The following is a 25,152-nucleotide window of genomic DNA, read 5'->3' on the forward strand; positions in this document are numbered from 1 at the left end:
AAAATAATTAAACATTTCTCAGCATTGACTGTAATTTTATCTGAGGGAAAATCCCTAACACCCCTGTAAATTTTAATAAATCCACACATATTTATTGTTTTTTAATTTAACTTTTATAAACCCGTTTAGCTAAAACTGGAATTAAAAAGAAAACTTAAAACATAATTATTGCGGCATTGTTAACAACTTCCCCCTTTTATCATTAGGAATTTCCCTTCCCTCTCTGGACTAAGATTAGAATTTGATAGTAATTTTACGTATTTCGATGTGTAATTTTTAAAAAGGAATTTTAATTAAAAATAAAGTATGTACTGTACACCAAGTTTAAGGTCGAAAGTCCAATTTGTAGGGGCTAAAATTAGTCTATGACCATTTCCTATTTTTGTAAAAAGCAAATGAAAAGAGTCATGTTTAATTATGAAAGGGGAAAAAAATTCAGTCTGGATATTACATAGTAAATAAATTTATCATCATTACTTCCTCCCCGTTATGGCAGGGATGAAGAAGAAAACATAGGAATGAAGTTAATTGTAATTGTTTTTAAATGCATGCAAGATGCGAAAATGCGAAGAAGCTGGTCTATGGGGAAAAAAGGGAAGGGTGTAACAGCCTTGAGAATAAATAAAGGAGAAATTCTCATAAATCAAGCTTGGTACGACCGGATGCATAAAGAAACTGTATACTCGGCCATTTTCCAGCTTCGTTTTAGATAATTAAACCACACACACACACACACACCGCAAATTGTTTCTAAAAAATAAAAAAACATTATCTATCCGACATCTTGTTATGACACATTTAGAATTCCATTTTGTGTTATAAACGAACTAAAATAGGCTTTTAACTAGAAATTCCGTTGTTGCATTCGTTCTGGTAACTAGTTTTCCTCATCATAAAGTCCAGTTTTTAACAGTTGTACAACTGCATTACATTAAGTTTGGCCATGAAATAGTTTTAGACAAACTTGTCTTATAAAAGAAAATGAAAAAATATGTTAAAAAGTCTTGATATTTACATTAATATATCATTATATATCATTTCTTCTTCTTCTTATAAGCAAGGGGTATTAAAAGTGTACAGTAGATGTACTGTTTTAATGGATTGCACGGTAGAAATTCCACTTCCAAGAACTATTCGAGTTGGAAAAAGGTTTGTTTGGACAAGGTTCATGTTATAGTTCCAAACATAAAATGGCAAAGCTAGTAAAACTATTAAAATAAATATTCTTTGGTATTTATAAACATAATTATTGTTGTCAAAGTTTAACTACACCAAGAATAACAACTGAATTTATTATTTATTTTTTTAAATCCTTGGCAACCTTTATTAATTAAATACTAGTAACTATAATTATTATCCACCATTTTAACATTCTAAAATACTAATTATGTATTTTTTTAACAAGTTGTGCGTATAAATAAAGATTATATATATATATAATTTTGTGAATTTAATATTACAAATGGCGGCACCTTCACATTACTACAAAGAAAGTATCGGCCAATAATATTAAGCGTCTACTGATTTTGAATTTAAATTCCACCAATAACGAATCGCCGCCTTTTAAATTTAACCAATAAGCATCGATTGACCGTCATTTTTAAAATTTAAATAATTATATTACACAATACAAATATTTTATTTAAAATACTGAGTGAATAGATAAATATTTCGTATAAGAAAAACTAACTACAACTTCAAATAATTTTCTTCTTTTATTAAGAAATGATATTTACTACAACAAAATAATTATAACACCATTTAAAAAGATAAGATCTAGGTGTTGCTTATTTTGTTTTTGTTTTTTTAATGCTTCAACAGACATTGATATGATGTGAAATTGATAAATTTAAAAAGATCAGCATCTATACAATTTTTAAATTACAGCCCTTTGACAACCGGATGACTAGAAATAAATTCCAGGACCCGTAACATTTTTTGGACAAAGTACAACTATTGCATTCTCCTTGAAAAATAATAAATAATCTTTTGTTTTTTTTTTTAATTTAATTTTTACACATTCAAGGACCCTTTTACAAGGGTCATAACTTGATAAAATAAGTTCACAAGATTACATTCTATGCAAGAGAGATCTAAAAATTGATATCACATTGACAGAAAAACCTCATCCTCCCTGATTAGTTTTGCTTTTATTTTTCAATATCTTAAGTATATTTGTAAACTTATGTACTAAGAAAACCTTCTAATTACAGTAATAATAGTAATACAGTATCAGGTTTTCAGTTTTTAGACTCTGATAGAATGGAGTCTTCATCATGAATGACTTAAGGAAATTGCATTTTTATCACAAAAATTCAACAACAAAATGAAAATAATAATAATAATAATAATAATTGTTCTTATTTAATGACTTAGAGAAAAATATAAAATATATCACAAATGAGTAAATAAATTTAAAATCGTCTCTTGTATATTTATACATTTATATATAAATTTTTCCCTTGCATATATACAACAAAACATTTCATAAATTACCTTAAATTAAAAAGAAGTGAGTTATCTAATTGATCCTGATGCAATTAAGCTCGGATATTCCGAGGTAAATACATTTGCTAATCAAATAAAATTACAATTCGCAGATCGCTTAATTTATAATTTAATTTTCTGAAGTACTCATAGCAAAATATAATTAATCGGATCACTCTTTTACACACAATATCCTAGTGTTCTTTAATTATAAAAGACAAATACACCTCAAACAATTTCTATAATTCCATTGTGGTTATGGTAATAAATAACGTTTTACTATACAGATGTAAAAATTACAATACTTACACAAGGTAACATGTTTAGCATTATATTCTATAATTTTAAAGTGATATAAGGTTTTTTTTTTTTTAAATATACTTTAAATCTAATTTACAAGTTTCCATGCAATAAAATAGATTTTATTTGGTGTTATACTTTAAAATTTTTTTATGCTTAAAACTTTTTCTATAATCATTACTTCAAATAAATTCTGTATGATTTACTAGCAAAATGATTTGCAACACATGGAAGTATGACTAGTATAATTTCCATAGAATACATTTTGTATGAAATATACACAGAGATATGCAATTGTTTCCTCCCTTTGATTCTAACAATCACTTATACAGGATGTTGACAAAGACATTGCATCAGTTTATATCTTGCTTCTGCTACATGTTAGCTAAATAAAACTGTATAAAACTAATTAGTAGTGGGCCATTCAATGGCATAGTTGCCATCCTGTACTCTAATACACTTGTATCTAGCAGAAGTGATTATATCAATTACCTATACTCTTGTGCAGAGTATAAGATGACCCACTACTGATTACATATAGTCTTGTGCATTTGTATCTAACTAACATGTAGGAGAAGCAAGACAAAGCCTAGTTTTTGCATACACCCTGTATCAGAATACTTTAAATTTTGCATCATAGGAAACAAATTAAATAACTGCACATTCAAATTATACCCTATTTCTTCTATCAACTGTTATCGTAGTAGACATTTTGTTTGTGATGTTATATGTTGTGTTTCTGATATTGTCATTTCTTTGATTCATTAAAATAAAAATTCTTTTAAAGAAATTATCAATATACCACTTGCGTATTCAGAAAGCAGTCAAAGTTTCTCATTATATTTACACCTGTACTTGTCAATGAAACAATTTCTCTTTATTTTATCTTCAAAGACAAATTTTAGATAGGTTTTAGCATCCTCAAACATATATAAGTTTAGTATTTAATATTCTACATCATAATCATCACATCTAATAACAAAGTAAATTTTATATGGCTTCAACTGTCCAAAATCTAAAATGAGTGGAATTTTATCGCACAGTACAAATTTAGGTAACAATTTTTTGTGATTTCATACTTCATGTAAATAATTATCTTCATTCTTAGGACTAAATTATCTCCAAGTGTTGCAAATTTTTTTGCCGACAAGGTAACGTAGTAATCGGGTGCAAAGCCATACTCATCATCATAACATTCTATACTACTGATTTTTCAAATCAGATCAAGCAGTTTACTAAATCTGCAACTCTTACATCAGTTTTACAATAGTTTAATAACAAAAAAGTATTGTAAATTAGGTATTTTATATTTCGACAAGGCATTAAACTTAAATTGTGATTTTCAAGCCTGTTCGTAACTGCACATGATGCCAAGCATGACAACACCAGATTACTAAAGAGTTACCTTCTTATAGAAAAGAATCTATAAACAAAGAGTTAATTTATTTAATAATTTCAATGATTAAATAGCATAAATTTATATATTCTGAAACTAATTTTTGATTGTACTTTATGTATAGTTAATGATAAAGTTGTTCCTGTTGGCAAAACAACATAAATGGCATTAATTGTTCCTTATTAAGTTAAAATCACATCACATTACTAACATCAAAGAACTGAAACTAAAACTTCTTTGTACATAATGAAATTTTAGTAGAATTATCATCTTTTTTGCTTTATTTCAATTTGCAATTTAAGTTTTTAAGATTTAATTTGGTACAATGACAAAGTCTTAAAAAGGTATAATTATGCTTGTTTCAAGATTATTCTTTCCAAAATAGGTATTTATAACTAACACAACTAGGAAAAATAAATTACTTACCTCTCTTAAAAACTCTTGAGTATTATTAAATAACTTGTTTATACAATATTTTATAGAATAATAGTTATAATCACAGAATATTTTTTCATAACAGATTCAATAAAAATGAATCAAAAATAATTATTGCATATTGATTAAATTTAAAGCCTTGTGACTTCATCTTTGTCATCCTCTTCGTCGTCGACTAATGGAGTCTCTTGTTCTAGATCTTCGGCACTCATTTCTTTTCTATTAGGTATGGGAGAATGCGTGTGCGAATCTTGACTAGATGACTCGGAAAAATCTGTGCTTTCGGATAATCCGGTACTAGACTGCGACTCAAGACAGTCCCAGGATCCTTCCGGGGTAGACATAACTCCTTCTCCTGCAACGTGTCTCATCCCCTTTTTTGTTGCTAACGAAGTTTTCGGTAAAGTTGCAAACTGTTTGTGAGTACCTTGAAATGACGATTTGAATCCTGGATCTGAATGAATAGAACATGTCATTAAACTGTTTTTCTCCCAAGAAGATTCCAGAAGACTTGAACAACTACAAGAATCTTCTAAATTTCCACCAACTCCACAAGCCAAAATATCTGAACTAGTACAGCTATGTATACTGCAAGGACTAGAAGGTGTAACCGAACATAATCTTGCAATCAGAAATGGACTCGGTGGCACCCTAACACCTCTATCTTTCCATGCTAAAAGTAAACATAATACGTATTAAGTATATAAAGTTTAAGAATATAGTTTAAACTGAAAAACGATATAATATAATTAAGAAAAAGGTAACTGCAAACTTCATACCCATAAACAAACCAATTTTACAAAATACAGAAACCCAAGCAAGATTTTCATCATTAGTGTCTATCTGCATATACAGGGTCTTCAAAACAAATGCTACTATTTTAAATTACAGTGATTATGTTAATCTATGTGACATATACCAATTGATAGAGTAACTGTTCAAGTTTCATCTCCCATCTGCATTCAAACATGTCTACCACCTCTAGAAGATATCATAAACAAAAATGATGTCTCTGCAATACAGAGAGCAATTTGTGTTCTATAGTTTGTAAAGACAGAATCATTTGTCATTGTGCAACATAAGTGATCTGCAGCAGCTATAGAATGGTGGCTGCTATGGAGCAGAGAGAACAGATATGTTGTAGTGAACAAAGAATGAGTCAATAACTATCAAAATCTGATAAATATTTAATTTAAACACATACAAAACATCTACACAGCATACCTCAAATTACTAATCTTTACTTACATTTTCATCTGTATGTAACAGACGTCTTCAGAACAAAATGGACAAATTAAAGATGTCCATTTTGTTCTCTGTTATTTATACCTGAAGATGTCTGTTATATACAGATGAAAATGTAAATAAAAAATGGTAATTTGACATATGCTGGTATAGGCATCTTGTATTGGAAGAATGAGTTTCAGTTGGATGTGTGCCATGCAACATGAGGTACTCTCACTGAGAAATTTAATGGGCATATGTGAAAATTGGACAGTTTAACTATGTTTTAATGTACATTACAACGTTTTCAGATAATAATTAACAAAATTACAATAATTTAAAATGGTAGAATCCTTTTTGAAAGATCATACATATATTGGGAGGGTCACACCAAAGACAATGAGTAAGAAAAATTTCTTATTGTCAGTTTTTGAGTAGATATAAAAAAGGTAAATGTGTACAGTGTACTTTTCCTACTAGTATAGTATAAAATAACTATATTTTTTATTTTATGCCATACTACACATATATAGTACATGTACTATGGTATAAAATAAAAGTAAGTATATATCTTGAGAATAGAGAGAATTTTCCAGTACAAAAATATTGGAGAGATGCCCCCTTTGTTTCTTACAGAACAACACCCTTGAATCATGAAAAATTATTTCTGATTTGGGTACTGACACAAGCAGTATCTAAAGCAGAATACAATATATAAACTAATTCTCTTATAAGTTAACAATTTCAATCAACATTTTACTCTGTGGTCTATATACTTGTATCAGTCTATGGAAAAATTTATGAAAGATAAAATTCATATATGTAAAATCAAAAATATATTAAAATTTCTGTGTTCAATTTATATGATTCAATAAAGTATTTAAACAATACTTTACAAAATTTTGCAAACTGAGCATCTTTTTTTTTTCATTCATTCAAAATGTTCTGCAAGAAATGTAATATGAATGCATATACAAGATTGCGAGAAATATTCTCTCATACAAAATATCCTGAAAGATTTACTTCTGTAGATGGAAATTCCCATGTGAATTCAAAATGCTCTATCAACTTTATAATTGAGCTGTTTCATTAGAGTTTAGTAGATTAAAAATTAAAAATGAATAGAGATTTTTCATCAACTAAACTCTGATGAAACAGTTCAATTGTAAAGTTATATACAGTAGAAACTCCATTTAATGTTTTTCAAGAAACCAGTGAAAAGTATGTTAAATTGCAGAATATTTAAAATCCAAAACATCTTTATAAAACACGTCAAAACCTATAAATACAAGTTTAGATGTATTCAGAATGGATAAAGTGAAGAAAAACGCACATATTACAAGTATAAATGCTTCCAAGAAAGTGTTTATTTCATACAATAGAATGTATAATGATCAATACCTCTACACAAAGATGATAATAAGTTTATTAGTAAGAAAATAGACATGATAAAAATACATAAAATTAATAGGAAAATATACAGAAATAAAAGTGTTTGTCTTAAAGGCATAAAAACGAAAAATATAGCAAAAGTAACAAAGGAAAATAAAGGGTCAAGATCACAAAGTCCAAGAATTTGCAAGAGCCACAATCAAGATTACACAGCTTTCAACTCTTAGCATTTTTATCATATAGCTATTTTCATGTATTTTTATATTGCATTTTTATTCTTTATTTTTTGTTTTAACTTCAGAAGCCAGACAATTAATATTAATAAAATCAACCTAAAAATATTCACTTTTGTATGTGATTAATTATTTTGGAAAATGAACAGCAGAAAATTGATAAAATATTTAATAATTGGTTTACTTCAGGATTGTAACTTTCTTTTTTTTTAACAAAGACAATACAACTCCTCCTTATTTTATATATATTTCTCTATTCCTTATTTCTCTATATTTTAAACAGAATAAAAAAACTTTGATTGCTTTCAGTACATTTAATTTTTAGAAATGGTGTATTATATTACCAGGAACTTAAAGCAAAGCTAGTATTAAAACACTAACAGTTAACATGTAAATAGTTTCTGAAAATAAATATTAATAAAAATCCAAAAAATGGCTGGATGGCCAAGACAGTAAAGGCTGACGTGTTACTGTCTTGGCCATCCAGCTTACCATTCAGGGAACCTGGGATTGAATCCAGGAAAGCAACCTCTAGTTTTCCATGAGAGATTTATCCCGAATTTGTCAGGGTCTGTCCCTAACCATCCAGATGCCTCTGCATGGGCTGAGCCAAATCCCATAATAGGGATAGAAAAAGACTTTTATAACAGTGAGTTATGTGTTTTAGGAACCATGTTTAATGTTTCACTTTTCCGCTAATTCATAATTCAGATTAAGTAAATGGATAAGTCAACTGTTGAACAGGATGTTTTATTTATTTTGTCTCTCATTTTAAAATGATCTTTAAGAAATTAGAAAATTAACCTATTAAAAGAAGATTGGAGTTTAACAGAATATGAAGATACATCTGATAAATGTGAAAAATTATGTTTCACTTTCACCAGAGAAAAATAAACTAAATTCAGTTGCAATCTATTTGAACTTAAAACATATTAGAGCATAAGAAACATCAAAAATGTGTTGACATGCTTGATAGTGACAAGATTACTTCTGCATTGTAATGAATATTTTGTCTTAATTTTTAAAATATATATTTTCTGAAGAAGTAATTCAGAACAGGGTCTTTTTTAAAGTAACATCACACCCAAACACTATTGAACATTTTCAACTTTTAGTTACATAAGAACATTGTCATGGGAAAACTGCATATATGCCAACTATGACATTACATAGTTTAGCTTGAGAACACTTTAACATTTAAAAAACATTTTAAATGTAAAAAGTAACTTTTGATTGTGCTATTAAACTCACATTTTAGAAATATTTACATATTTTTTTTAATTCCATACCTTGCATCATAAATATATTTTGTAATGTGAATATAATAAATAAAATGCAGGAATTTCATCAAAATTTATTAAAAGTCATTTTTAAATTTCTAAGATGTAAATTATTTCTGAATTTAAAAAACAGAAAAGCGTATATATAATGCAAAATGCAATGTCACAAACTATTAAAATAAAATATTAAGTACATCTTTTATTAGTTTACATTAGTATTATAAAAAAAATATTGAAATCATTACCTTGAATTAACTGTTGTTCTTTTTCACATAATTGTTCTAATTCATATTTTTTTTCTTGTAGCACCCTCTAAAGATAAAAATATCAAATTTAAAAACAAACTCTTTTAAATTTTGGAAGTAAATAAAATTTCAACTATTACATAGATCTATAATAATAAATAAATAAAAAATAGATAATACATTTTTTAATTTACAGTAGAAACTATTTGTCGAAGGTTGGGACTGAAGTTGTGACAGACATGAGAAGAGACAGATAATAGAATTCCTCCTACCAGCACAGAAAAATTAATTTACAATCCACAATTAATACACAATCTTATTTATATAGAGTACTATACAATCAATCAATTGTTTATTTATTGGACAGTGCCATATTTATATGCAATGCAGAACTAGCATACAGCACAGAAACAGAGGGTTACATACAGTAAATTCATTATGGCAATAGCAAAAAACATATCATAACTGTACTTCCTCAAAACTGAAGAACTGTGATGGTTAACAAAAACAAATGGTTATTTAAAAGAATGACAGATTATTCAGACTTTACTGTAGTATTATTATTATTAAACTGAACAATTTAAATTTTGTAAAATTATATATCATTTTGCATTTACCATAATAAGAAATTTATTTAAAATATGATAAGGCTTTTTTAAATTTCTAAAAGTAAGTAAATAACAATAAAAAACACACCTTTAACAATCCAGCAAATAAAATTTACTAAAATAAATACATTTTCGATTGTTTTTAACCGATCTTCCTTAGTTACCAAAAAATAGTATGTGAAAATAAAACATAAATTTAAATATAAATGAAAACAAGAATTCGAGATAAATACACAAATAAAATCAAATTAGCAGCACTTAGATCCTGGATAAGTAAGGCTTATATGCATTGTACAAGCATAAATGAAACAGTAACAGAGCTGAATTACATCTTAAGGATTGTAGAACAACAAGGATACTCGTTGGAAATGATAAAGAAATTAATCACAACCTTTCAAGCAACAAAACTTCATTGGACAGAAAACAAAAGGTAGTTTTAGGTTATATGCCATTTTTAAGAGGAATACATAAGGCAGCAGTCAAGGCTAATAATCTCCAAGTGGTATATCAACGTAACCCTATGGTTTTCAGAATTTTAAGGAATGATAAAAACAATAGGACCGTAATTCGGCCATGGGAATCTACTCCATCCCATTAAACGATCAATATTTCAGATCTAATCTAGTCTATGTGGGTGCCATGATGCGCATCTTACAACGACAACTCAAGGAGCATAAATATACAATTGATAAAAAGCTTGATAACACCATACTATCAGCTTACACATGGCAACAGGACATTCATATCCAATAGAAGTAAGCATCAATTATCAAACCAACAACAAATATACACACAATGAAATATCTTGAAAGATTAGAGATTTTTAAAGCACACAAAAGAATTGGTTGCATCAACCACAGGGATGCAGACACATTGGCTACCGCATGGCAATCTTTTTATGAAGATTAATTTTATTAAGAGACATTTTTATTTTTATTAAGAAACATTTATTCATTATTTATTTTATTGTCCACAACTACATTTTCAGTTATTTATTTATGTATTTATCTTGAAATTCTCATTTTCATTTAAATTTATGTTCTAATTTTCACATTCTATTTTATGGTAACTGAGGAAGATTGGTTAAAAACTATCAAAAATGGTTTTTATTTTAGTAAATTTTATTTGCTGAATTGTTAAAGGTGTTTTTTTTTTAATCATATTCTATTTATCCAGTACGTACAATAGATGAGTAACAAGATAGAGTTATATAAAAAGTTAATAATTACATCAGAATGATTTAAAGAAAGTAAATTTGAAATAATCTTGAGTGTAATTATATTTTTAAAGCAGTTTCATAAAACTTGATCATTGGTTGAAATAATTATACAGTAGAGAGTCGTTAATCGGAATCAATTGGGGACTGGGGTTGTTCAGATTAGTGATTTGTTCCGATTACCGATTATGTACGAAAAAATATATTAATTTGTCCGATGTTCAGATTTTTCTCTGTTGTGTGTCGCTTTGTGTTGAATTTTCGTCGATTTTAAGCCTAACGAAAATTTTTAATAATAATCGAGACTATCGCATCGTTAAAAATTATTTCTTCATTTTGTACAAACAAAATAAATATATTGAAGAATATAAAATCACGAAAATTATACTTTAGAAGTAAATCTAGTATCGAAAACGTTTGATTCAGCACGACACAGTCCGACTGAAAATCGTTCCGATTACCGGCGATTCCTATTACCGGGGATTAACGACTCTCTACTGTATAATCAAATACCTACACACAAGCTTTTTGGCTAGATTTTAATCAATGAAATGAAGTAATGTGGCTTAAATTTAGATTATTAAACTGCCACCTTTATTAAATATTGTTATGGTGAGAATCCATAGATCATATGCAATGGTTTCTGATAAAAGTGAAGCAATGTACTGACATAAAATAGTTTATTTTTAATATCTACTGGTTAGTGCTCTGAAACACACACAGAAAATAAAAAAAGGGGAAGAAATATGACAAAATATTTGCTGCTCCTGATCTCCAGGTAATATATCAAAAAGAAAGCAATCTGGCAACGAGTTGTATAACTTTCCCAGCTGTTATAAAATTCTATTTGGAAATAATTTTTATATTATTAATATAATAAAATTGTGTGTGGTGCCATCTGTTATGAGATTTTGTTATATAACTTTTTATATTTTTAATTATCATCAAATAGAGAAAAGCTTAATTATGAGGATAGAGATGAGTTTTATAGAACAATGACTTAATGAGTATTCAAAATGAGCATTTAAGATAATGAAATAGTCTATTCCATTACATTGCATCCTGCACACCATATTTACTCTCAAAGTATTTCTAGAAAACAGTCAAAAATAATTATTTGATATAAATTTGAATACACATTTAGATTTATTGACAATAGTCTTTACAGACTCTCTAGATATTGTTAGTCAATAGTAAATGGCAAGTTCTATTTGTAGTGCGGTGACCACCATGCTTCTTTTTTGTCTAGTCTCCCCAACCTATTTTTATTCTCTTCCCTGTGTACAGCATTATGCCATTGTTTGTTTTCATGTCCAAACCAGCTCTATTGCTGGATATTGTAGTAAGGACTCCTGCTGAGGGGAACTGGTCTGGACAACAGGAAGAAAATACACGAGGAGCTCAAATGAGGAGAACTCTCTTTAAGTCGCGTCTTGGACGAGGATGGAAGCTAGAAGAACCCAGGAGGACAGAGGTGGACAAACCATGGAAGAAGTCCCTAAGCTCAAGTGAGAGTGGCACCAGGCTGAGAGAAAGATTTGTATGAGGAGACGTACAGAGCTTCAGCTGAAGCTCAAGGATCTACGAAGTTGAGACTTGATGTGTTCCACTGCCTACTGGCAAGATATTGTTTGTATATTTAGTTTAAGAGTTTTAGAAATAATTGTAAAGTGGCTATTATTAGTCTCACTATTGTAATTTAGTTTAATTTGATCTTTGGGTATTTTTGTTTTAATTAATTATAATATTCTACAACTGTTGGGTCATACACAAATTTGATTTGTTAACTTACTTACTTTATTTTATTAAATCATTTTGTTCATCAAAAGATGTGTGTGTGTGTTTTTTTTTGTCACTATCCCCAAACAAAGTTCAAAAGTCACTTTGTAACTTAACAGTATAACCTTAAACAGATCTTTAATAAGCAGACTGGTTGAGCATAAACATAATGTTGACAGCAATAATCTGATAACTACTTTAGCACAGTATGCAACAGAGCCTGGGGTATCTGCAAACCTTAATGATATCAAACTATTATGGCATGTGTTTGATGAACACAAGCTATAAACATTAAAAACATTAGAAATTTAATGCCACATTAAAAGAGGATGCATAAATCAAAGACTGTGAATCTATCTGCTGCATGGCAATCTTTATATGATGATAAAACTGATCTTTACATGATAAATCACGTAAGAACATGTCATCACAAGGAGAAGTCAACCACAAACAAACAAACATATATATTTCTAAATGTTGTTTCATAATCATTTAATGTTATATATTATTTATATTATATATGTGTGTATATTATATATTATTATGATATATTATTATATGATATTATCACGATATATACATATATACATATTATTTTAAGATACATCCTATATTTCTCATACATTCATAATTATGAATGCATGAGAAATATAGGATGTATCTTAAAATAATATTCAATTTCAAACATTACCAAATCGGAAGCTAGATTGGAAACCTGACATAGACTTATGAAATATGCCGAAAACTAATAAATGTGTTTGATGGAAATGCAAAGTTGGCATTGAGATTTTCATGGTAAAGTATTTTACTTCATAATAAAATTAATATATAATTTAATAAATTATTACTTAAAAATATTTTAAAACTATTATTTAAAGATATCATTCAGGACTGGAAATATGGTTATACTCTTCTATTAAACTCTGCCATATCTCAATCTATAAATAAAGATCAACTCTATTTAAACCATGGTGTACCAGGGATGATAATTACTAACTTATTTGAAATTCCATCTTCCCAGCTATACATGTGGTACCCAATTGATTTGAACGTGAAATGACTAATAATCCAGCTACGCCTTAACAAATACTCTCTCTTTGTTAATAATACCCACAAATTTTTCAAATACCCATCATTTCTTATGTCAATCCGAAAACTTCTAAAAAACTGTCAAGAACTTACAACTTTGCATGAACAATATGATATCATACGAATATGTAACTGTATCTTCCATTCCAAACCTAATAACCGGTGCAAAACAATTATATTCTGGCTAACGTTTTCGGTCCCTCCACTGAGACCTTCCTCAAGCCTATATTTCTTCTTACAGGATCTTTTTCAAAACGATTTTCGAACAATCGAACCTTAAAATTTTCCGTTATGCACGTGCCACCCGATTAAATCAAAAAAATCGAACAATTCTGATTCAAAGCGTTGAAAAACTTCCGTAAATCTTCCAAATCCTAACGCTTTAATCGTATAATTAATCCTATGCTAATTAAGACCGCTCCATCATTCCTCTAAAAGTATCTTGCCATCCCTTTTATTACGATGCCATATATATTCTTTTTCTAACATTTTATCACTTTCACCAAACTGCCCCTCCCTTACTTCGTTAAACTTCCCATTCATTCATTTATTCCGTCTCGTCTTTTTGCAACAGGGCCTGCCATGCCATCGATAACCTCATTTCATCTTTTGCGTTTATTGGCAGTGACGACTGGAACGCTTTACAAATTTTTATCTGTTCCAACCATCTAATATGCTCCGTATGTATGGTGGTGGCCAGCAATTTTGCAGCTTTAAAGTCCGGGATGATTTCCGGATCCGATGCATAAACCGTCAAGGAGGTGGTATTTCTCCCATTCTCAACGTCCTTCTGGTGTTCTCTTATTCGAACTTCCGTAGCCCTTTTGTTGGATCCGATGTATACCAATTCTCTATTACATCGATTATCGGCTAATGGAATAGCATACACCCCCGGAAGTTTGTCCTTATCCGGTCTATCCTTGTCATTCCTTAGTATTTGCATACATAGGAGTGCGAATTATATAACAGCGGATTCATGTGACCCGTTTCTGTATAAAAGAGCGGCATTCAGGTCCATGGTTAAAAGGGCGCACACACATAGCACCACCCAAGAAGCTGTACGGAAGGAAATCGAATATCTGAGTGAAGTGGCAAAAAGGCACGGCTACGGCAGGTTGGTACCACAGCTAGAAAAAGATTACGTAAATGCCAGCAATCGGAATCCACCTGAGAATAGGAATAAGGAAAAGAATATCGTACCAATTTCGTACAACCCGTGCTTGGAACAGTTATATAGAAGGATTGCGAAAAGGCAAGGGTTAGGCATAGCATACAGGAGATGCCCCTCTATGATGCAAATACTAAGGAATGACAAGGATAGACCGGATAAGGACAAACTTCCGGGGGTGTATGCTATTCCATTAGCCGATAATCGATGTAATAGAGAATTGGTATACATCGGATCCAACAAAAGGGCTACGGAAGTTCGAATAAGAGAACACCAGAAGGACGTTGAGAATGGGAGAAATACCACCTCCTTGACGGTTTATGCATCGGATCCGGAAATCATCCCGGACTTTAAAGCTGCAAAATTGCTGGCCACCACCATACATACGGAGCATATTAGATGGTTGGAACAGATAAAAATTTGTAAAGCGTTCCAGTCGTCACTGCCAATAAACGCAAAAGATGAAATGAGGTTATCGATGGCATGGCAGGCCCTGTTGCAAAAAGACGAGACGGAATAAATGAATGAATGGGAAGTTTAACGAAGTAAGGGAGGGGCAGTTTGGTGAAAGTGATAAAATGTTAGAAAAAGAATATATATGGCATCGTAATAAAAGGGATGGCAAGATACTTTTAGAGGAATGATGGAGCGGTCTTAATTAGCATAGGATTAATTATACGATTAAAGCGTTAGGATTTGGAAGATTTACGGAAGTTTTTCAACGCTTTGAATCAGAATTGTTCGATTTTTTTGATTTAATCGGGTGGCACGTGCATAACGGAAAATTTTAAGGTTCGATTGTTCGAAAATCGTTTTGAAAAAGATCCTGTAAGAAGAAATATAGGCTCTGAGGAAGGTCTCAGTGGAGGGACCGAAAACGTTAGCCAGAATATAATTGTTTTGCACCGGTTATTAGGTTTGGAATGGAAGATATGCTTATAGTCCGGTGTTTTTAGAGGAGTTTTATTATGTAACTGTAGTTCACCTTTTGAACTCAAGACAAACTTAAACTTTCTCAATAAAAAGGATCTATATAAAATGTATAATTACTTTGTTAATAATCACGGAAAAAATTTTAAAAAATTAAATAAATGTTATTAATAGTAAATAAGAACTATTATAAAACTTTAATGTCCTAATACAGTATCTTTTACTTATTATGTTCATGTCTATAAGATATAAGGCAAAATGACTGTACAGTACTGTAATTACGATTGTTTGTTATTAATATAATACCTTTGTAAACTAAAATTGTTAATTTATTTCATTTCCATGTATCACCCCTGTAACAGAGAAACCTTTCCCTTTTGCGAATAAACTTAAATTGAATTGAATAATTAATGGCTTAGGAGAGGGATACATTTGAAAACTAACCATCCTTAGAAGAGCTAATAACTAAAATAATTTAAAATCTAAACAACATTAGACAGAGATCAAGTCTAGAACAATGGCTTACAACAAAACTGTCAGTTCTGAATGACAAAATAAAAGTTAATTTCCAATTGGATTTTTTAAAAAAGGCTTCTAAATTAATAAACAAACCTCACCTAAGTTATAAATGCTGGTGTATAAATTACATTCAAAAGAAAGAAATCAAGACCAGACAGCATGTTTTGACCTTGAAAGAGATCCAAACACATTCTTTAGTAACATGATGAATGCTCTAATCAATTAAGTTACTGGTACATACTTACCCTAGCTCAACTGGCTAGAATACTTGGCATGTTACAATGCTCCAGATGTAGTCTGAATCTACAATATTTTTTCTATTTTGATTTCAAAATGACAAAAGGAAAAAAATGCTAAATGCAAGAAACCAAAATAAATTTTTTATTCAGAAATGTTTTCATTCTTTTACCAATCATCAGCTTTAAAAGAACGAAATCATTTCTGAATAAAAAATTTATTTTGATTTACTGAATTTAGCATTTTCTTTCTCATCACTTTAAATATAATGACAAGTGCAAATGTTATTTTATTTTGATTCTTTCTTTGGACAGACATATATAGTTAATAACTAAGATTTATATTTTGGATATTATTTGTTAACAATTTTAGCATTCAGTTTTTTTCATACTGAAGATTTCAAATTGATTCTAAAATTATTAATTACTCCAATTTGAAGTTTGCAATAGTTAAAATTAATTTAGTCATAAGTAACTTTTAATCTTCAATTATTTGGTAGTTCAGATTTTTGGACAAGTTTCTTTGTGAAATGCAGCTTAGTTTAAAAGATGAGTACTGTCTGCGTACAATGTCAATAATAAACTATCTACAGTTTGGTTTGGCACTCTAAACTGGAAGAAAAAAAAATAAAAAATCTAAATGGGTATAAATGTAAGAAAAGAAACTAAAGCAGTTTATTTGAACCTGTGTATCTCAAACATGATTTATCTCAAAATTTATTTTTTCCCCTGCCTTTTCAGTCTAAATTCAATATATTTTCCATGTTTATCTCAAATAATTTTCTCCCAAAACCATCTATCTCAAATTATGGAGTGAAGTGTCAATTACAAATTCAAAGCTCAGCAACTACATTTTGAAAGCATAAACTGCAGTTAATAAACATCTCTTGCAATACAGTACATAGTTGCAATTAATGCTACTTTTTTTCTAAGTGGCTACTAGTTTGGCATATGTCTTATTAGTTGAGAAAGTCAGGCATCAGAAATTATTGACAAACTATTTCTGTTAAGGTACGTAAAAAATGTTTTATTTATACTTGTACTGTAACTTGCTATTGTATTAATAAAATACAGTATCTTCAATCAAACTTATTAACTTATTACTGTTTATTATGTTTATCTCAAATTTTTCTTCTCATTCCTGTGAGATCAAGATAGACAGATTCAACTGTATTATGAATGTTGTAGATTGAAGATGGAATTAAAAATCCTGAAAAGTGCTTCATCCCAATAAATATTCTAATTTCTTTAACTGCTTTTACATTAATTTTGTTTGGTTTGTAATAATACTTATGTAATGGTGTCTTAAGATAATGTTCACAAGAAAAGAGATTACTAACTAAACACCAAACTTGTTACCAAGGCTAGGGCATGTAGGCACTAAAAGTCATATAAATTATTTTTATAACTACGATTTTTAATGCCTAAATTTCCCAGCCTTACTTACTACACAACTCAATACTGAAAACTAATCCCTTATGGAACATTTGGTAATTATTTAATATTTTTAATCAAAATGTGTGTTTCATTAAAACTAATTTTAACTTTGTACAAAATAAAAATTCCTTACTTTTAATTGCAAATATTTCATATGTAGTTCAACTTTATGTACACAGTCTTCAAAAAGAACCACCATTCTCATTGTTTTCTCACAACTCTGGATGTAACGAACAAGTGTCTTATGATCAACTTTTTCCATATCGTGCCCATTGATAGATAAAATGACGTCACCTAGTTATAAAAAGCAATGTAAACAATTTTAAACATTAAATATTGGTATAAGAATGTAACCTATTTTCAATTTTAAATTATACCTGGTCTCATTCCTGCACGAAAAGCAGGACCATCATATTCCACATAGTCGACATAAGTTATTAATTCAATTTCTCCATCCTTCTTGTGATGAATCCCGTATGTCTGAAAATTATTTAATAATAATTTCATAACGTTATTCAATATATATTTGTAATTACAAGTAAATTTAATTGAATTTAACAAATTTAGTTACTATCCAAAATTTTAAAAAAAACTAAGCTATTTCAAATGTTACTCTGACAGTGAAAGGATTAAATATTATTAAAATTACATAAGATTCATAAAATTATATAAAGTTATTTAATAAATAAACAATTTTAAATCAATCACAATAATGTGACAACCCGAGCTAGTAATTTTTGTAATTTCGACAATCTTAATCTTTTTTTTTTAACAAAAATTAAATAAGAAAAGAAAGAAATGAATTTATTAAATTTAAACTAAAATTGACAAATTCAACAGACGAAATTTGCAAGATTTTTCCACCAATAACACATCCTTCTTGGGTGATACAACTTCCAATAAAAACTCCTCATTGAAGGAAATTTCAAAAAAAATCAGGGATTGGACTAACCACCAGCTCCCTGCATAACCTTCCGAAATTTGGGCATCAGAACAGCAGGGGAAAAACCCCAAATAAAAAGAAAGGGAAAAGAAGGTCAGAGAGAGTTCACCTGCCCAATTTTGAAGTGTGTCCTCATCTCCGCAGTGTTCCACCGCTGATCTTTCCAATTTCCTGCCATTTCCATCAGACCTTAACGGCTCCAAACTAATGAATAATCAATTGAAACCTGTTGTGGATATTACTATTATGGACTTTTGGATTCAAGACTCATCATAAACAAGCCTTCCCCTCTTCAGAATGTCCAAGCGATCGTCAACCATCACAGATCCAGGTAGTTATCAACCCACATACGCAGTTGTGAACACTATCTTGTATAGGTGAGCATAAAGGTTTAGACTTCCTCTATTTCTATTTTCTTTGTAATTTTTTATTTACTTGAAAAATAAATATTTGTTGTTCTATAGTTAAATGCATAGTGGAGTGTGTTATTTCCAGTGCGCCGTCTCTCAACTCCCTCCTCCATCCCAAGCCTGTTCATTCCTTCACACACAACCACTCCCACAATTATTATTTGAAAGATTCTTGTGTGCCTGAAGTCACTGATGGTGTCAGTCCTGACTAGAGCACTGCTGACATAATGGTCACAATAAAATTGTATGCAGATCCAGATTCAAGCTTGTTCAACCCTAATACTATGTTCGCACACAATCCATGACTCACTTCAATCTGGATTTACCCACACTCTCGATTGTAACTGTTGCCAGTCAAACATCCAGCTGTTCACACAGGCAGTCCGCTTGAAAAGAACCCGGATATTACATGCAAGATAAGACTGGAAGAACATTGTGGTAAGTCATGAACACCAACAAACAAAATAGAAGTTTTGTTTAGAAATAAATACTTTTTCTTGCCATATATCTGATAGACAGATGTCATCGTTTCTCCAAATACTTTTTTTATTTCTCTGTTAATAGCCAGACACGTGTTCTGCAGCCATCTTGTATTTTCTCGTGCATGTGGGATTGTGGGAACTCTCTTATGACTGGATCTAGTTTCAAGAACTCTCAAGTCGATCTCGATTGAACCTCGTTTCAGTCGAAAGAGGTCGCACCACAGCACAGTTGCCGATCTTGGTCACAATCTAGATTGAAATACTCGGTGCAAACAGGGTATAAGATATAACATACAAGAGGCACTTCCCTTTCAGAAAATAATTGGAAATATGTATAAACTATCTTTGGGAATAGGAGACACATTGTAATATGAGGTCCTAAGTTATAACAACTTAACTTATATGTAAATCTGACTGATTATATGAAAACTGTTCCTTAACATTTTTCATGAATAAATAAAAATTTCTCTCTTTCCGTCTTGTAGGTGCTACGAAGGTCTTTTCTCTAGGCCTATCACGTGTGACTGGCAGTTGGCCAGGCCCACAATAGGGCAGCTGAGTGATAAGAGACAGAGCCAACATATCACCAATTACAAAAAGAATTCCTAGATTGCTTGCCTAAATTTGATCCTGTCCCAAAATCGAATCCAAGTCTCCAGAGTAGTAGGATCTGGAATACTCTGGAGTGATAGGAAGAGCTTTAACCACCTTGACCATTTGGCTGGCATTACGGATTCATAGCATGTTAGTTAATCTAGAGTTTGCATAACTACTTTTCCTCTTTAAAGAGAATATTGTTTGATCTTACTATGTAGTGTTCCATTTCAATTGGTAAAACAGATACAGCTGTAGGAGTTAAAGATAAAGGTAAAATTAAACAAAAAATTTTTTTGTGATTAAATATATCTAAACTTCTAATTAAACTTTTATTTAAAAAGATTTATTAATACATAAACATTTTTAATGTTATAAAATCTAACACTCATTTTTTATCAAAATTTAAGCATTATTATTAGCTAATGTACTATTCATTATATTTTAACACATACATATATTTTTTATTACAGAAAATCATTCATATTTATGATATGTATTAAAAAATATTCTGAATGATGATTACTATATTTGCATATTAAACATTAAAGATAAACATCAGATAATAATGAATCCAATGTATTAATAAATATTATGGAAACTTCTCAGATTATACTATATTTGATTTAATAAGATATGTAATCTTATCACAAATGTTTACGAAAATTGTTTTTTCACCCGATTTGATAACTTGATTGAAATTAATTTTAAAATTTCTTAAAAATTATTTTAGTTGCAATATTTTTACATATAAAACTAAAAACAATTATTCATTTATCATTTCCAAATTGTTAAAATATATAAATACAGTCAAACCTGTTTTTATGCGCTCTTTTTATGTGCGATTTTTATTTGTGCGATTTTTAATTTATGCGGTTTTTTTTGTGCAATTTTTTATTTGTGCGGTATAGTTGGCGACTAGTCTCGTGCGATTCGTCATGTCTTACGTTGACTTATTATAGCTAAATAAACTTATTATAGCATAAATGCACTTATTATAGTAATATTATTGCATGAATATGCGAAAAATGAAATAATTTACTTTTTAAGTCAACAAAACACCACCTGGACAAAAATATGTAAAACAGACGATAGACCAGACGATGCAGTCAAGTGCTGACATCTGTTGTCAATAAATTCTATTTCGTACGGTTTTGAGTTATTTTCTATGTGAGACTTTTTTTATGCGGTCCCTGTTGACCGCATAAAAAAAATATTTTTTAATTGTGTCGCGAAAACTATTATTTACAGCCATTCGTGAAGTTTGGCGAGATTTTTTTTTTAATGCGTTTTTTTTAATGCGGTCCCTATCCCCCGCATAAAAACAGGTTTGACTGTACTGTATTTTTGTATGTAACTTAAAACAGTTTTTGCTGTTTATAATGTAATTTAAAACTGAGATATAACCTGTCCCATTGCATAACCTGCATTTCTTTCAAATTGACAACATGAACTATGATGGCTGCTCCCTTAGATATGGGGCATACAATGGAATGGGTTTTATTTTTGTTCTAGCAATTTTCTGTAGATTATATGCAGAAAAATATGGTGTATATTTAAACTGGTATTTCATGTTTTTAATGCATTTATAAAATTTTATATTAAAATATTTATTTAGTATTTGAAAATTTTCTATAATATATTTCATTTATATACTAAACTAGGTTCTGTCTCTGTCTTTGGAAATCCAACACAGACATTTCACAATGCTCTCATATCTGTGTTATAATTTATATATATATATATAAAATAATTTTTAAACATTATTATTGTATTGTTGTTCTTTAAAATAATGCAGGACGAATTAATAAAGCATTGCCTACATATTTTTGTTTTTTTTTTGAGTTAACTGACCAATAGATGTGACATTCTATGAAGCAGAAAGTTTAACTTTGTTGTCTTTTAAGGCCTAAAATATTTGATGGTTATTTCAGATTTTCTGTTAATATACTTAGCATTCCCTTCTGAATGCACTATTACTCTTTTCTGTAAGAAGCCTGCTTTTAATCACACATTTCATGTCAGTGACTGACTAAGTCAATCAGATCAGATTTAGCTTTATTATATAGATTACCTAACTGATATGTTACACAAATTGGCCCACCAGTAGCCAAGTGGATAAAACCACTGGACGCTGGTAGTTGGTCATGAGTTTGTGTGCCGCAAAAGGCTGGCCATGTGGAGTTTTCTGGGTTTTCTTCACATTAGTGACACCTAAATAGGGGCCAATTTTCTATTATAGACCTTCCAGGAGGCATTCTCCCTTGGTATATCACCCATAGTGTTGCCCTAATCAAATAAAACTAAAAAACTTTTACATAAATTATATTTATATAATAAAAACATGATATATTCACAGTAAATTCTTTATATTAATTCAAAACCAGTGATTTTGTTAACAAGTATTCAAAAGCATAAACTATAAAATAGAAACTATGTATCTTGCTTTTCTCCATCTTTCTTTTTGTTTTATACTTGTAGGTATTCTTGAGGCGTATCGAGGAATTTCATCCTAGTGTAGAGCCTCTAGGCACGCTTCGAGTCTCGAATCTTTCCTTTATGCAGTGGCGCGTTATACCTTCGCGGGGCCCGGGTGAATTTGATGAATACTCATACAAAATATATATGACTCATCAGCTGATTTTTCCATCCAATATATTAATGAAAAATGAATTTGAAGCAGTTTTATAGTTTTTAGATGGAAGGTGGAATTTATACATTAAATTTTATATTTTTAAGGATTAATTTTTTTATTATAAATATATTTTTAAATACTCAAACAATTGCCTTAAATAATTGAGTTATAAATCTGCTATTATTAATACAGTTGACCTTTGTTATAGCGCTGCTCACTATACCGCACACTTGGTTATAGCGCGGGCAATGTTTGCGACATGATAAGCTCAAACACATTTATACAGGTCCGTGCGGTGTTAGTGAGTAGCGCATTTTATTGTTACTGCGTATTGAGTAATTGTGTATGTATTGAGTTCTTGAATGTATTTTGAATAGTGTTTAATTATCGTATGCATGATGAGTAAAAGAAAAGCTTGACATTATTGCTAAAGTAAAGAGGTGAACTACACTGCGCCGCTCGGTATAATGCAGTTCATCTTATAACGTGGGTGTTGTTTCCTGCCCGACATGTGCATTATATTGGGGGTCCACTGTAATTAAATACTAAATAATTTGGTACTAGAAGTAAACATTAGGCACCATCTCTTATCTAATAATTAATAATAATTTTAATTTTAATTATTTATTAAATAATTTAGAATCATCTGGAAGAAAAGAACCAGCCAGGGGCAAGGCTTGAACCCGCAACCTCCACTTGCCATGAGGCGTGCTTCCCAGCTGCACCACCCAGACCCAAGCCTTCGCTTCCAGATTTATTTAAATTTAGCTATAACCTTTAGTATTTAATTATTAATAATAGAGGATTTATAACTTGATTATTTAAGACAATCGTTTGGTCGAATATCTATGTATCTGGCTTTGAGATATTTAATATATATATATATTTTTTAAATAAATATTGTAAAAATATTAATTTTATGAGCTTGTTTAAGCATTAGTTTTATTCATTTCCTAATTTTCAATTATCATAAATTAATAGAAATTATCATTAAATCAATACTGTATATAAAAATATAAAATTAAAATTTCACATTATTTGTATTTTAGATTAGATTAATCTATTCAATTAACAACATTAGACACAATTTTATATTTTTATGTATATAAAAAAAAATTATTTTACTTTCTATATATACTTTGATTATAAGGTAGGAAAAAAAATACGTAACACTATTCAGAGTGAGATTCTTATTGTGAAATAATTATGCATAATGATATTTTATAGTGATATTCATTTTCTAAAGATCTTTATTAAAATTCAAAAAAGAAATATTCACGTCCGAGAATTTAAATCCTAATTCAGAGATAAAGAAGCATAATCTTAAAAATTCTCTCACTAGATCAGATTTTTTTTCAAATTTTTGTTAATATCTTCCAAATAGTTTATTTTAATAAGTTCCTGTGTATATCCTATCTACTTGGACCTTGTTTATTAATAGGACTTATACTGGTGTAGTTTCCGATTAGCAAATAGGAGGAGGAAAAGTTAGTCAAAACAAAATATCTTTATTTTCACCTGCTACCTGAAGTTGAAATATCGAAGGCAGAAGGTAAAAATAAAGATATTTCGTTTTGACTAAGTTTTCCTTCTCCTATTTGCTAATCAGAAACTACACCAGTATAATACCTATTAATAAATAAGGTTTAAGTAGACATTCTTATAAATTTCTGTATATATCCCAAGGACAGAGGTATAAAAAATTCTCTTATCTTAAATTTAGAAAAAATATGCCATAAAAATCTGCATTTTTAAAATTTATTCTACAAAACTTGAACAGGTTCAAGTCCCACTCCAGGCTGATTCTTTCCATCTGAAATTTTCTAAATTGAAGTGAGTTTATTTATACAGTGGACCTTTGTTATAGCGCTGCTCACTATACCACACACTCTATTATAGTGCAAGCAATGTTCACAACACGATAAGCTCAAACATGTTTATATAGGTCCGTACGGCGTTAGTGAGTAGCGCATTTTATTGCTACTGTGTATTGAGTAACTGTGTATGTATTGAGTTCCTGAATGTATTTTGAATAGTGTTTAATTATTGTATGCATGATGAGTAGAAGAAAAAGCTTACAGTGTGAAAGAAAAGCTTGACATTATTGCTAAAGT

General features: G+C 29.7%; 1 protein-coding gene across 4 annotated transcripts in view; it reads right to left on the minus strand.

Moving 5' to 3' along the window:
* Positions 1–1,702: 1,702 nt before the first annotated feature.
* LOC136974478 (cytohesin-interacting protein-like) overlaps positions 1,703–25,152 on the minus strand; it is a 47,635-nt gene continuing 24,185 nt past the window's right edge. For all 4 annotated transcript variants that reach the window (XM_067269390.1, XM_067269400.1, XM_067269406.1 and 1 more), the window contains exons 3-6: positions 18,352–18,454; positions 18,108–18,268; positions 8,993–9,059; positions 1,703–5,291 (exon numbers count right to left, since the gene is read on the minus strand). In XM_067269390.1, coding sequence (XP_067125491.1) covers positions 4,750–5,291; positions 8,993–9,059; positions 18,108–18,268; positions 18,352–18,454 — 873 coding nt within the window. In that variant the 3' untranslated portion in view covers positions 1,703–4,749. The remainder of the gene's footprint in view (positions 5,292–8,992; positions 9,060–18,107; positions 18,269–18,351; positions 18,455–25,152) is intronic.

The sequence above is a fragment of the Centruroides vittatus genome, unplaced genomic scaffold (assembly GCF_030686945.1).
Source record: "Centruroides vittatus isolate TY-2023 unplaced genomic scaffold, ASM3068694v2 contig_1079, whole genome shotgun sequence".
NCBI classification, from domain to species: domain Eukaryota; kingdom Metazoa; phylum Arthropoda; class Arachnida; order Scorpiones; family Buthidae; genus Centruroides; species Centruroides vittatus.